Raw genomic sequence first — 16,018 nt, forward strand, 5'->3', positions numbered from 1 at the left:
AGCAAAGGTGAGGCTAAACCATCACAAAAAGTTCCTTGGCTCTGACCAAGTTGAGACAGAAAAAGGATCATAAATTAACCAGCTGCATGGTTTGGCAGATAACACTGAGAAACGCTCATTTCCTGGACATCTATGCTTTACATGCTACATGTCCAGAGTGTCCCAGAACTGCCATTCCATAGCCAAGAGGAACAAGGATGCAGAAAATATCTTGATGATCTGAGGACACTATCACTATCTTGTTGTCAAGACATCTCATAAACCAACCACACACACACACACACACACACATCTCTCTCTTCACCAAGTGCCCTCTTGCAGAGAAGAAGAGAGGAGAGCCATAAATCTGACAGTTGAGTAACTCAAAAAATGTATAAATGAGATTGACCATGTACTTACATTGACTGTTCAAAATATTGTATGCATTAAATTTGCCATATTAGATTAAATATTAGAGTTTTTTGCTTGCTAACCCAAAGCTAGAGGCATATGAGAAACATCAATTTATTCATAAATAAATAAACTACATTTTCTTGTGAGCAAATTTGTAGCCCTGAAAAATTGAATATGTTTAATTGTAGCTCAGAAGGTGTGTACCATCTAGAGGTGTACAGCTAAGGGAAAACTGATATGAGCCTATCAGACACATTTCTTCTGCCTCATTTCATTTGCGTAAAGTATCAGGTGACTAAGAATGCACACATGTAATTCTTATTTTTAAAATCTGTTTATTTATGTATCTAAGTATGCTTTATACATATATGAGCAAGGAATAGAAGACAACATTTAAAGAGTGGACATAATTGTATTGAGTGGTAGGAATATTGGTGTTATTTTATTGTTAAATTATGGAAGTGTCGAGGGGCTGTATAGTTTTGTTACTTATGTTGAAGATAAAAAATAAATGGGCTTACAAACATTAAGTGAATTGCCCAAGGTCTGATTGTTAGAAAAGGATGATTATTCAATTTCAGTGCCATTTCTTGTCCTGAGATTTGGTTACTATACTCTTAGCCTCAAGAACTCATTACTTTCAGACAATCTCCTCTGGTCACTCTCCTATGGTTTTAATTTACACCAAGCAACAAATGACTGAAAGCATTTATTATGCTATATCTTTTTTGGATATTTGCCATTTATTTAATAACATAAACTTATCGTGGTAATTCTTAATCTTCATCTTATTTGACCTATCAGTAGGATCTGAGGCAATAATTACTTTCTCCTCCTTGCTCTACACTCATCACTGGGCTTCCAGGATCCTGCACTCTCTTTTCTTTCTTTGGTTTACTTCAGTGGTTACTCTTCAATCTTTTGTATTGGTTCCCTTTTTAATTTTCAATCTCTTAACATTGGGAACCTTTTTACTTTTCAATCTCTTAACATTGGAAAGTCATACTAGTCAGTCTTTGGTCCTGTTCTTGTCTATTCACAGTCTTTCTCTTGTTAGTCTTAACAATTCATGTGGCTTTAAATTCTATCTGTATTGTAACGATACCCAATTTTACATCTCTAGCTCAGATCTATCATCTGAACTTCAGATGCATATATTCCAATTGCCAAGTGAACATCTCCACTTGGATTTCTAATATACAGATGAGACTCAACATGTTCAAAATCTGTCTCCTGGTCTCCCTTCAACTCAAAAACCTCTACACTCAGAGCCTTTCACATATCAGTTTATGACAACTCTGCCATTCATGTGGCTCAGACTAAAAATCTGAGAGTAACATTTTATTCCTTCTTTTTCTCTTCTGTCTCACACCCAGTTCCTCAGGAAGTAATATAGACACTACCTTCAAAATACATCGAGAATCTGGGCACTTTTCTTCACTGCCAGTGCTCTGCTATGATTCCAAGCTAACGCTATATCTTGGCTTTATTGCTGATATAGCATCCTTACAGGCTTCTGTTTCTACTCCATCTTCCTACAGTTTTTTTCTCAACACAGCATCTAGTGTGAATATTTTAAAGCATAAGATCACATCATTCCTTTACTCAAAACCCACTAATGACTCACTCTCCCCATGTCACTCAGAGTAAAAGCCAAAGTCCTTACAATGGCTGCAGATTCGACATAATTTCACCACCTGTTAACCTCTCTGACCTCTTCAACCACTACTACAGCACATTTCCTTTGCTTGCTTAGATGGCATCATGTGTCCTCCTTGGTATTCTTCATACCCATCAGCCATTCTCTTGCTGTAGACTTTTCTCTAGCTCTTCCCTTTGCCTGGAATGCCCTGTTATAGCTATTCACTTACTGACTCAGATCTTTGCTCATATCTCATCTTCTCAATGAGATTTACCTTGACCAACCTATGTAATATTGCAACCTACTCACTTTGCCCAGTCCGACAACTCCTATCCTCGTTGTCCTGCTCTGCCATATCTTTCATCACCTTCTAACATTCTATATAATGTATCTATTTATTAGATTTATCTTTAATTTTCCGTAACCCCCCACTAGAATGTAAGCTTCTTAAAGACTGGGATCTTTATCTCTTTTGTTCACCAATAATTCCCTTTTGTCTAGAATCCTGCTTGGCACATTGTAAGCATTCAATAAATACTCATTGAATCAATACTAAATGAATGAAGGACAGCTAAAGAAATAACTTTTAGATTGCAGAATTCAAAGATCAGTTTGTAGATATGGGAAGATTTTCTGGGTCATTGAAATTTTCTTAGTGATTTCCAATCAAACTATACAGCTAAGTAAACACCTACTCTTGTGAAGTTGGTGAGAAATATTTAAGGATTTTCTGCTGTTCTGCGTATCTGAATTTTTTTTGAAAGATAAGATTTTTAGACATTTAACTTGAAACGGTGCCCATCCATTTACTTCTTTGTGCAGTTAATTGCCAAGAACACTTTAAGCAGACTGGTAGATTAAAAAAGTGGGAATAAGTAAGTTTATGATTTAGCATTTTCCATGAAGGCAGAGTCAAGCTGATTTTGTCATATAAAAAGCCAAAGATAGCAGCTCGGTATGTGTAATTGATATCACATAACGGCCAGAGAAATGGCATAAACGAGTACAGAATTTGGGTTGGGAGAAAAATAAAAATGTGAAAAGAAGAAATGAAGGGAATTAAAATATAGCTGAAAATATTTGGAGTAGGTAAGTTGATTACAGATGATTGTTGAAAGCTGATGGCAATAATACCCCCAGAGGCCTCACTACACCAGTCTGAGAAACTGTCATAACGAGAATCCTGACAGCCAAGATGAAGAGTAAGCATCTAACTGGGTAGTTTCCATTGTTCCTCTCTGTGGAAGCATTTATCATCTCCAGTGTGATTTGCACATATTGATTAATTAATCTCTAAGTGACTAATTTTTCATTATTTGACAGATAATTAGATTTCCTGTAAACCTAGTTTAATAAACGCACACAGGAAGTGTTGTGAGCCAGTTTAATGATTGGCATTAGTTTTCAAGAAGAGTGTGTTCTGGCTGAGTTGTTTCCTTATTAGAAATAGCCCTGTCACGATATACTTTATAGGTTACGTAAAAGATCTTCTCTCCCAGAAAATATGACAATAATTTTCAACACTTTCCATTTCTTGAATACCTTAAGGCTCCTATGCTCCAATTCCCTCAATCTCTATTAATCCATGAAAAGGGGTGTGTCTGAATATTCATGATGTTAGAAAGATGAAAGCCATGGACAGTCTTTCCTTTGATTCCAAAAGTGAAGATGCAGAGGAAAGTAGAGGATATGATTATAATAATTGAAAAAGTTTAGAATATTTTCATTGGGAGGGAATCAAAAGAAGAATGGGTTCATATCCCCTAATTTACAGAGTAAATCTCCCTAATCTGAATCTCAAGAAGATTAAATGATAAATCCAAGGGCATACAACTGACTTAGAGCCAAAAGGAAAAATATATAGATATATATCTTGTTGTTTTACGCAAAATATCTGTATCTATATCTATCTATCTATCTATCTATCTATCTGTCTGTCTGTCTGTCTGTCTGTCTGTCTGTCTGTCTATCTATAGAGAGATTGGGGCAGAGAGAATAGTGATCCCAACTAGAGAGTAGAAGAGATTTGGTTACACTGCAGCACCCTCAGTTATCTGGTTGGAACGCATCAGCTCTAAATTTCACAACCCTTAAGGAGAAATTCCATTTCCTGCTTGTGAAATATCTAGACAGATTCTCTCTGAAGTGGCGTACACCACAGATAGTGGTCAGGAGAAGTTATGGACTGTTTCAATTTCCTAATTCATTTTACATCTCTTTCCAATCTTCTAAATTTATGGATCCATATCCTAAATGAGGAGTTCCAAACTGAAGAGCCATTAATGTAGAAGTCAGGAGTCAATGGGAAATCTTCAAAATATTTAAAAATCTGAGAAATTATACATTTTACTAAGCAGTATGAATTATCATGGGACTTCTGATCTTCAAAAAAGACTGTTATTGGGGCCAGCCCAGTGGTGTAGTGGTTAAGTTCTCATGATCCACTTCAGCAGCCTGGGGCTTGTGGGTTTGGATCCTGGGCACAGACCTATGCACCTTTCATCAAGCCATGCTGTGGAGGCGTCCCACGTACAAAATAGAGAAAGATTGGCATGGATGTTAGGGGACAATCTTCCTCAACCAAAAAGGGGAAGATAGGCAGCAGATGTTAGCTCAGGGCCAATCTTCCTCACCAAAAAAAAAAAAAAAAGACTATTATTAAAGGAGATTATACTAAGATACATCTTTTATAAGTTTTTTACTTCCAGTTTCTATAATGAGTTAAGTAATTTCTATGAAATATATATTATTTTATACTTGTAAATTGTGTTTTACATTTTAAGGCAAATGTACTGTGAAATCTTATAAGTACATAATCTTTAAGTAAACTTCATTAATTTTCCTTGGCTTCTTATAAAATCTAAATCTCTATTCACCCTCATTTTTTGATATGGTATATTGAAAGGAAAAGTTTACTACACTGAAAGTCTATTTCAAGGTTAAACACACACACACACATTTAATGTTCCAACTCTAGAAACTGAACTTAAGAAGTAATACTTTGTCCTGCAAAGCCACAATCCAAATTAGGTGAAACCCAGTGATAAAATACATTGTTGCATGTTATTTTACAATATATGTCTATACAGATAATGTTATAATATATACAAATGCACATACTCACATATACATTCTCTCAATAATAACACATTATAGTTTAGTTTCAGGAAAAAAGAACTACAATTATGAATCACATTGATTGCCCTATTACATCAAGGGAAAACATTGCTTATTGGTTTATTTCCCCTTGTGATTTATTTTCTCTCATGTTTAATTTTCAGAGCTGTGTGGGTTTTTTTCCCTGAAATATAGGAATGTTTGCTTTATAAAAATACACTGCAATCCTGATTCTTAGTTGTCAGTGACTTTCAGATGGTTTATAGCTCAACTTTTGAAAAGGTGCAGAGATTCTGAGACGTTATTTGCGTATAGGTCATTGACGTTTTACCAAATAGAGGTAGAAGTGGAGTGGAAGCAAATGGGGCTGGAGGGAAGGGCAATTACATTTAACAGCGCAGGTACAGAGTGCTTAGGCCTGTTTTCACATTAGCCTTCTTGTTCCGTAGATGTGTAATGCTGGGCAAGCTGCTTACCCTCTCTGAGCTTCAGTGTCCTCGTCTCTACAAGGAGGGGATATAGCCAGTTGTCTTCCCTGGGAAGCTGACTCTGAGATGGAGATTAGCATGCATCTTGTTTATTACAGAATGTGCTTGAGATCAACACTTACAGAAGGGAGAGAAAAGAAGCAGGATTTGGCAGAAGGAGAAGATAGACTGTGATACAGTCCTAATGGAAGGCAAAGTAGTCCTAATGAAATACATTTTTTCCTCCTAGAGAACTTTTATTTTTCTCCAATAAATTGAAATAAATTTCTTTTTGGATATCAAGAAAATAAAAACTTCTTTGATATTAAGATCAGCTTATGAATTTACAATGGGACTGTTGGCTTTAGTCTGTTAGGAGCAATATCTATGCCAACATGAATTTCTGGTTGGTAACTTAATTTATATTATGTAGCATCGTTACTTGAAGATTGAAAAACAATGACCCTTCTAAATTGAAAGAATATTTAATTAAAATTAATCTTATGACATTTAAAATTTAGGAAATATTCAATTGACATGTTGCCAAGTGAGATTGGTTTTAAATATTAATAATTATTATTAAAAATATTTGTTTCTATAATGACTTCAACTTCTTTTTACAAATTGAAAATAAGCTTATTTCTACAACTTACACAGAAGTCTCAAGTTGGACTATAAAAAAACAAACTATCTATTCTTCATTGATGCTATAATTTTAGAGATTAGAGTTTCACACTAGGACTTGATTAATTGGAGTTGATGATATGGGCAGTTTTATGAATCACGCAGCCAAACCATGCAAATCCAAACCAAACAAAATCAAAATCAAACACAATAAAACAAATTCTTGATTTTGTTTTTACAAATTGAAACTTTTAATTTAATTGAAAGGTCAATAGATGTGTTTAGTACTATGCCACTTTTTTCTATTGAACAATTTGAAGGAATTCAATCAGCCTAAATTACCCGTCTCTCCTCAATCTGGGCCAGTTAACACCTGGCTTCCTTAGCAATGTTTTCTTTTAGATATCTTTGTTCCTAATTCAAAACTGACAATAACTTGAGTACACACACACACAAAGGGTAAAAAAGAATTAAAATCCATGTTGCCTAGCGATGAATGGAATTGTTAGTTTGTGTTCCAATCTGGCTGATATATTTATTCATTCTTCAGTTAAATCATACAAAATATGTGTAAAGTGCAGTATGTAGTTTTTAATCACAATAAACCCACATTAAAGGAAACCACACACCCTGCGTTTGATTGGACACGTTAATTCACTCCAAATGAGGAAGACAGCAAAATCACATAATAAGAAAAGAAGAGAAATGAAGCAGTAATTTAAATTTGTACACTGCCATTAATATTTTAAAGGAAAATTTCACTATTAATAGCCATTTTCTCACTTTATTTTCTGTATACAGACTAGTTCTAGATAGGGTAGAAAAAATTCTTAATTTTTACCTTTCTTGTGTGGAGTAATATAATACTTTACTCAGAAACTTCAGAAATAGAGACGAAGTTGTATTTTTTTTTTTTAACAAAGCTTTTTAGAATTAAAAAAAGTAGAAATCTCTCTAGGTAAAGATTTGAACCTGAAATTTTGGGAAAAAAAATTAGCACATGGCTATGGGTCTATTTTCCTGAATGGTTGCGAAATTTTCTGTAAGTTTTTTCTGACCTGAATGTTTTCTTGTTCCCTTTAATTCTATAATCTGAGCTGGAACATCAAGAATTCTTTCTAACTGCTCTCCCTGCTAGAAGATGGCTAGTAAGACAATCTGAATAATACAGTGGAGGAATTGTTAATAGCTTTTTCTTGCCTAAATACACGTCCTTTGCCTCCTGCTGAGTCTTCTCATTGTTTCTTGTATCACTTTAGCACATACTCAGGGTACATCTGACTGATTTGATCAATACAAACGCAAACAGAAGAATGGAATTATAAAAATTAAAGAGATGATAAAAAGGGGAAACTCTTTTTTATTATTAGTAAATCAGATTCTCTTAATTTAAGTTACAAGGAAGGCTCTTGCTACAAGTTTCTATTTGTTATGGTAAATTATCATGTCATGTGCAACTTAATTTTTTTCCTACTTACATGGAGATGACAATAGATAAAATCTTCCTGATCATCTCACATCCTGCTCAAAAATTTTTCTATGGCTCTCTACTACTTACAGGAACCTCATCAGTCCAGCATCTCAGCCAGCTCTCTAATCAGACAAATTTTCCCTATTCAACAGGAATCCTTTGAGCTAGCCAGCATGCTCATGCAGGACCGTTCCACTCACCCTAAACTACCCTCCCTTCTCTCTCGGTGTGCAAATGATGCTCATTTTCCAGAACTCTGGTAAAGATCCATTGTATATGAAGCCTCTTCTTTTATTTTAGCCAATATTGAACTTCGTTCTTTCAGACTTTATAAAGAATTTGTTCTGGGCCAGCCCTGTGGCTTAGCGGTTAAGCGCGAGCGCTCCACTACTGGCAGCCTGGGTTCGGATCCCGGGTGTGCACCGACGCACCATATCTCCGGCCACGCTGAGGCCGCGTCCCACATACAGCAACTAGAAGGATGTGCAACTATGACATACAACTATCTACCGGGGCTTTGGGGGAAAAAAAGGAGGAGGATTGGCAATAGATGTTAGCTCAGAGCTGGTCTTCCTCAGAAAAAAGAGGAGGATTAGCATGGATGTTAGCTCAGGGCTGATCTTCCTCACAAAAAAAAAAAAAAAAGAAGAATTTGTTCTTTGTACCATTTATTTCCAAAAAATATGACTTGCCTTCCATGTGTCATATACAGAGCTTAGTTCTAAGACTACAAAGTTGAATAGGACATAGTTCTATGCTTGGGAAACTAAATCTACTGGGAAAGGTGGATATGCAAACACATTCAAAATTATGTGGTAAAATGGGATAGAAATACACAAAACAGGCTTGGAAGAGAGCAATTCCTATGAAGTAGAGGAAGGCTTTGAAGAGTAGGTTCGGTTAGAGGTCTGATGGGAAACGACTACTTCCATGCTAGCTTCCATACTAGTATTTTTGAAATTTGATTTGTTGAAACTCAGAAAAAAAAAAAAAAAAGAAAAAGAAAATACAGGTAAATGTTGGACCAATTTTTTTGTACACATATACTTTAGGCCAAAAACAAAACAGAAGGAATAAAAGATTAAAAATATAGCTTCATCTTTGGGTTTTTGTTCATCTCATATAAATTAATTATTCATGATAGGATTAGTTGTATAAAAATTAAAAAATATAGCTGATATATTCAGATTAAAATTATATATATATAGTATATAGTATAATGAACATTATCATTTTACAAGTAACATTAGAGGTAGGACCAAGCAACTTTCTTTTAAAAGATCATTTAAAATGGTGACACAATAAGAATATGTTAAAAAACATAATGCATGGATAAAAATGCAAAGACATTTACCTTTTAAAGTACTTTCAAGAAAGAATGCAGGACATTTTGTTTGTTTCTTTGTTATATATTGCTACCCTTTTGGAAATTCTCTTTGTGTCCAATATAGTCACCCTCATAGATTTCCTACTTATTGCCATGTATCTCTTCATTCTTACCATCTTCTGTTGCTCATTTGCCTGTCTTGGTTGCAGCTTTTGAAGTCTCATTTTCAGCACTGAGGTACACTGATAGCTGATCACCAAACTTGTTTCACCTTCTCTGAGGACAAACAACTGGACTATACTTTACAGCCACACTTGATATTGAGTGGAGTCATTTGATGGAGGTCTAGCCAATGAAACGCGAGCAAAAGTGATATGCATCACAATGAGGCCCATAAAAACTCCCATGAACAATTCTCCATTGTCTTTCTGCTTCTGTAGATTGAGGACAGTCATGATGAAATTAGAAGCCAGGTATGAAGATGGAATTAGCCACTAGATGGAAAGAGACTAAGTTTCTGAATGCCTTCTTCGAGGAGAGCTGCCATCTGATCATTAGCACCTGTTCTGATCTTCAGGGGAGCTTGAGAAATGGCATTTACTTTATGCTTTTAGCCATGTATTATAATAAAGAGATGAACTCAGTAAACAATTGGCTGGATTGCAAGCAGAAATAGAAGGGAGTGGAGAGAAAGCCCAGAAATTTGGTGTCTCTAATAGTTAGAAGGGGAAACCATTTATTGATTCCAAGCAATGTGAGCTGAGACTTGAAGAAGCTAGGAAAGGCAAAGGCCTTTCAAGACTCAGCTCTGCAGGAAGTATCTGGCTAAATTTACTATCTGAGAGGACTTTCAAGGAATTGGCTTTAAGTTGTGAAATACAAGAGATATGATAGGGGAGGGTACAAGGATGCAAAGAAATGTCTAGGAAAGGACTTTGGGTGTGGCTAAGTGGTATATGGTACTGACTGGAAGGAATTAGAGCAGAATTCTTCTAAGTTTTTTGGAGATTTGCATTTCAAACACATCATAAATCTAGATGAAAGAAAAGCAGACTACTCAAACTATAAACAAACCATTAGGCCTCTAAATTTACCAAAATTGAGCTGTGAAAGAGGTACAACACTCATGGAGGATATACTCCACAGCAGCACTCTGGATACAGCCAAAAAGGATAAAGGACAAGGAAGACCATCTCAGAGTTTGGCAACAGTGGCCATAGAAATGTTTCAGTTAAAAAAAAAACCAAGAATTTATGGAGGCAATTGATACTAGAGGGGTTCAGAGAAAAGGAAGAGAGAATACTCAATGGTCTATCTTGTATTTTCATCTGGTGATTCTGACTCCTCACCTAAGAGTGTGAGGTCCTAGATTCCTGAGGGCCCTTGGACATCATTCTCACTCCAATCTCTTCCCTCCTGGGTCTTTCTCTGTGTCTCTGTCTCTCTCTTCTAGGCGCCACTCTTCTACCTTTATTCCCACTAAAAGGGCTTTCACTTATTTATCTTTCTTTAAAGGCAACGTAATCTTTTCTTAATTTCACATCCCCGTGTACAAAATTCTATCTACCTTTGGTTTTTAGTGAAATTCTATGCCAACTGCCAACTACTCAGCTATGTTCTTGACATAAAAAGGAAAGGTTTGGGGATTTAGAAATGCTCGATTTGTTAGACACACACATGCATACAGCACAAAACCAAACCAAAATACTGGCTCTTAAGACATTTTCTTCAGCTATGGACTTCTAGATTTTGTTTTGATACAAAAGAACTGAACTCTGACTCTCTTTACGTTCCTGAATGCCTTTGCTGAAGCAAATCACAGGATATTCAAGAATATGCATGACAAAAGATAATTATATCTAAAAAGATTATTACAATTCTAATTTGTGGGATATTTTTAAGAAATATTAATTTAATAGAAATAATTACATACCATTTAGTCAGTACAGAAAAGTAAAATAAGTGACAAATTTTAATTTTAATTTGAAGTAATGTTCCTTTTTGGTAATGTATAGTACTATAGAATTTTTATAGGCAACTCTGATGATCGTATGCTAGCACTTGGGATCCTATAGGATTCAATTCAAATTTTGGATCTATTTATTAGCTCTTTAGATAGTCAGAGAGCTAGAACCTAAATCTTTTTGATTCTCTATTTCTTCATTTCTAAAGTGCTCATAAGAATATTTATATTAAAATATTTGTAGTTACTAAATGAGAAATATGCTTCTCTCCTCGCACAGTACTAGGCTACAGTAGGATCTCAGAAAAGTTAGTATGCCCCCAAGCTGTTCAATAGTTTTAAAAAATAGAATTCTAGTTTATGATTAGAATTATAAATTGTAACTGTAATATTTTTAATCCTTTAACTCCCTTATAATATATAATTATTTATACATGTATCTATAATTATAATCATCTTACATATGGTAGATTTTTCTTTGAGAACAGAGATGTGTATTTTTCATATTTGTTTGTCTCTCTAACCAACCCAAGTTTCTATTATAGTGCCCTGAATTTAGCTGATATTCAGTAAATGTTATTACATAGAATTTACTGTTAAACTGGAGTAAGCTGGAGTTTTCTGTCCTATTTTTTTTTTTTTTTTGCTGAGAAAGATCAGCCCTGAGCTAACATCCAATGTCAATCCTCCTCTTTTTTTGCTGAGGAAGATTGGCCCTGGGCTAACATCCGTGTCCATCTTCCTCGACTTTATACGGGATGCCACCACAGCATGGCTTGACAAGTGGTTTGTCGCCGCATGGCCAGGATTCGAATCTGCAAACCCCGGGCCGCCGAAGTGGAGTGCCCACACATAACCGCTGTGCCACCAGGCCAGCCCCATGTCCTATTTCTTGAAAATGAAACATATCTATTTTTTAACAGTGCAAAATGTTGTGAATTTTGGAATTTCATACCTGGACCAAGTTCATGAGAGTATCTCTGAAGTGTCCCGAGGTCTCTGAGTAAATGTCCTCTTGAAGGTTACTGCCGTATTCTGGGTAAGAAAACATCCATGTTCAAGGTATGATTTATTATAGAACCACATATCAATATGATTTATTATAGAACCACATATCAATGTGCTTTGAATAAGTTAATGCTATTTTCCCAATTGTGAGTGGAAACAGGAAATACAATCAATCTGTCGACGTTTCTTCATCTTTTAATACCTTCTACTCAGAAGAAGCCAAAAAACAGTCCACCAAAGAAATCTGACATCTCACAGTAACATAGGCACAGGTTTGTTTTCTTAAAAAATACATTACCTTCATTCCAAAATTGAAAAACAACATTGAGAATCATTTCACATTCTCTAATTCTCAAAATTCAGAATTATGCATTCTATTTCCATAGACTGCTACCCAGCCCAGTGCTTCTCCCATGTGCTTTGTTTCATTTTAATATTTTAAGTGAAGGTTCTTACTTCATTCCCATTGGGAAAGTCCTGGTTTTTTTTCAAATGCAGTAGAGCTGACTGTCTGGAACATTTTCTTGACATTCAATGTCACATAATACATGATGTGTATTTTTGAAATACACTTTTGAAAATGAAAATAGTTAACCTTTTACTTTTAAAATATGTAAAAATCTGATTTTGAGAGCGATTACAGTGATTACAAAATTTATGAAAAGTGAAGTAGTTACCCATATTTGGAGAATTCACTGAGTGATTGTTGCATTTTGCTTTATTTTCTATATCTATCTCGTCTCTCCTGGGTAAGAGATAAAATGCTCCCTGAACCACTGTGCTGGGCACTTCCCTGTCTAAATTTCAACATTCATGTCATAGAAATTTGTCATTATTTTCTTGGAAAATTTGCTTAACTTGATTGTCTAGGGAATTGTTTCATTTTTAGTACCCTCATCATCAATTTTACTTAGTGAGTTAATTGCTCTTCAGTGAGTGATATTTCAAATATAAGAATGTCTTAGAAAATTCTTTAAAGTACCTAAATTGGAATATTTTGTGTGTTATTTGAAAAATATAATGTTCACATGCGTGTAAACTATGTGTACATATGTATATTCCTTACGCAAACAATAGGCTTCTCGCATCTGGAAAATTTCCGCGTTTGTTCTTGAAGCTAATATATCAATGAGGCAATTCTCTTCAGTTCCTGCTCCCTAGAAAGACAGAGAAAGAGAGAAATATACAGGCATTTGTATTGGGAATAATAGTGCACCTTCTGTACAATGAAGGAGCACAGCATTCCTGTACTCCTTTATTCTGAGAGGTGGCAGAGGGGTCAGGAAGTATGTTTGGGATAAAGATAGGCCCAATTCAGTTCTGGCTCTGCTATTTACTAGCTGTTTGACCCTGAGAAGCTAATATTATCCGAAACTCTGTTCCTTCATTCAGAATAGAACAGCATGGGCATTTCTAAATAATGTAGAAAAAGATATTTAAACAATGCTCATGAAACTGAGTTTTTTGTTTTGCTGCTAGAATATCAGATCTTTGGCAAGCTGAAATAAGAACCAGGGTCTCCTAACTTCCCAAGGATGTTTCAGTGGCCTCTCCCTGGATGTGGAATTTTGTACTATTTGCTTAAACATTTGAACTGGGTACTTTCTTTGATCTCTTACAGCCATTGACATATATTCTCTGATGGTGATTTTAGAGACAACACATCTTTTTCAGGAAAGCTTCGGAAATCCTTACCATTCTATGAGACGTTGATAAAATATAACAGTTTCATCTAAACAGTAACATATGACTTCTTATAGTTTTTAGTCACATAATTTGCAAGAAGTAGGAATTGACGTATGCAACTTTTTTTTAAAAAGCAATTAATTGAAATTCATATGAATTTTAAACAATGTCCATTCTGATCTACCAATATGATGGCCAGAATCCAGGTTGCCTTAATTTTCTTCCCCTTTCCTCTTTCCTGTCACACATTGTTCACAGATTGTGGTAATCTGGTCATTGGCAGGCATCATATTGGAGTGATTTCAACAGTTCTGCAGGTGTTTAATATCAGCATTTGGAAAGATGTGAAAAGCTTTTCATCTCCCATCCGTAGCCAACAAAATCTCTAGCAAATCTGTAGTCAATTATTCATGGAAATGATTTTCCTGTAAGAAAGAATCATTCTAATCCTTCAAAAGTAAAATTTTGATACATTTGAGCAATAGTTTTTGTAAAGGACTAACTTAAAGTCATAAAAACAAATAAAGATGTCATCTATATTTTATCTCTGACTTAGTATCCTATTTTTACTTAACGAGACCAATTTTTACAAATAGTTTAAAGAGGTTGACATGACTTATAGCATTTCCCCTTAATATATGAATACACACATCTGAATATCCCCTGGAAGCTGTCTTACTTTTTCCTTTTGGTAGCTCAGCACAGAGCCGAGTCAGTGAGTCTGAGTTTATACAATAAAAGAACAGGCTGATCCGAGCCCCTAGGCTCTGGAGGCCCCCTCTTCCCAACAGGGTCACTTCCCCTGACCACAGCATTTTCATTGTTTCATTTTGCTCGGATATTCCCTCCCATCTCTCTGATCACATGTAGCAACACCACAGGGCAGTTCCCTCTCTATGGAAATATCAGCCTGTACCTGTTACAAGTACATTTTTGCATCAGACCACTACCTTCATGGCATGCCAGAGTTCGTGAGCATCATAAGATGGCGGTGAGTACATGAGGCCAACCATGACATCTTTGAAGTGATCCGAAAGCTTCTCCTTCAGGTCACCAATCAGGTCCTATGAAAGGAAAAGTAAATATTTTATTATATCAGTTACTAATTTTATAAGAGAAATGGGATAACTGTAGAAAGTCTCCTGTAAGATTTCCTTTTCCATGTCATTTCACTTAATAACAAGTCTGGTTTTGATTCACACATATATACATGGATCACACAAGACGATGGACTTGAGGGTTTGAAAAGGACTGATGCAATCACGTCTCTGCAGGAAACGTCATCTATATGGACGTTCTAGTCATATAAACATAGGACAATATTCTTTCCCTAATCCCGACCACAACGCTTCTTTTGATCTCATAAATAAAAGTTGAAACTTAAAAACATTTTGGTTGGGAGTTCTTAGTTTTCTTGTGTGGAATCAATGAAACATTAGTCGTTAATTAAAATAGGCAATTTATTTTATTTTGGCATTGTAGCAGTCTCTTTCAGCAGGGAGTTCCTGGTTATGCTATTGCCAAAAAGCTTGTGTAAATGAATTAAGTAAGTAATCTTAGGACTTTTTTCAAATAGTCACATTAATATATTTATTTAAAATATTGAAAGTTAAACACTTACAGAGAAAAACAAATATGCTGGATTTTTGTCCTCAGAACACAGATATAAAAGTATGAAATTGATCATTTCAATTTTGACTTTTATTTTACTAGTGTGGACTGGGTATTTAAAAACATATAAGTTAAATTGATTTCTTGTAGCATTACAAAGATATCTGAAAGATGCTTAAAATTTACCATTTCTTGCTAAAATCTATAGAGTATATTCAATTTTACCTTAAAAATATGCAAAATTTAGTATAATTCTGAGGTGGTTCAATAGTAGAATTCAAGTGAAAGATATCAATAAGGCATAATAAGCTTTATTAGAATAAAAACAAAATAGTCATAATTTTAATTTTATTTAGTATAATCTGACAACACCTTTCCTATACTGTGGATTTTCTTTTTTAGCAAACAAAAGCATTCATCCACAAGGTGGTAATTGGTAATACACAGAATCTATTGAATTTTTGCTAAAGTCAATACAATTTATTTAATGAGCAATTATGTCCAGAGTTGTGTCAGGTGCTTGGAGTATATATAAGAAGCATAAGATCTCCTCTTTCATGGAGCTTATAACCTATTTATTTCCCTCATTATTCACTATTGACTATTTCTAATTCCTTTACCAAATAGTTGTTAAGGTGCTGTTATGAGCCAGGTACTGGGACTACAGCAGTGAATAAAAACAGATATGAACATATGAGCTTGTGAAACT

At 35.0% G+C, this 16,018-nt stretch overlaps 1 protein-coding gene across 2 annotated transcripts in view; it reads right to left on the reverse strand.

Moving 5' to 3' along the window:
• Positions 1 to 16,018, reverse strand: part of ANXA10 (annexin A10) — a 48,803-nt gene that overhangs the window by 12,012 nt on the left and 20,773 nt on the right. For both annotated transcript variants that reach the window (XM_004433477.3, XM_087437232.1), the window contains 3 exons: positions 14,649 to 14,762; positions 13,079 to 13,169; positions 11,960 to 12,039 (listed from right to left, as the gene is read on the reverse strand). In XM_004433477.3, the coding sequence (XP_004433534.2) occupies positions 11,960 to 12,039; positions 13,079 to 13,169; positions 14,649 to 14,762 (285 nt within the window). The remainder of the gene's footprint in view (positions 1 to 11,959; positions 12,040 to 13,078; positions 13,170 to 14,648; positions 14,763 to 16,018) is intronic.

Source organism: Ceratotherium simum, chromosome 12 (assembly GCF_057802395.1).
Source record: "Ceratotherium simum simum isolate JZ-2026a chromosome 12, ASM5780239v1, whole genome shotgun sequence".
Taxonomy (NCBI): Eukaryota; Metazoa; Chordata; class Mammalia; order Perissodactyla; family Rhinocerotidae; genus Ceratotherium; species Ceratotherium simum.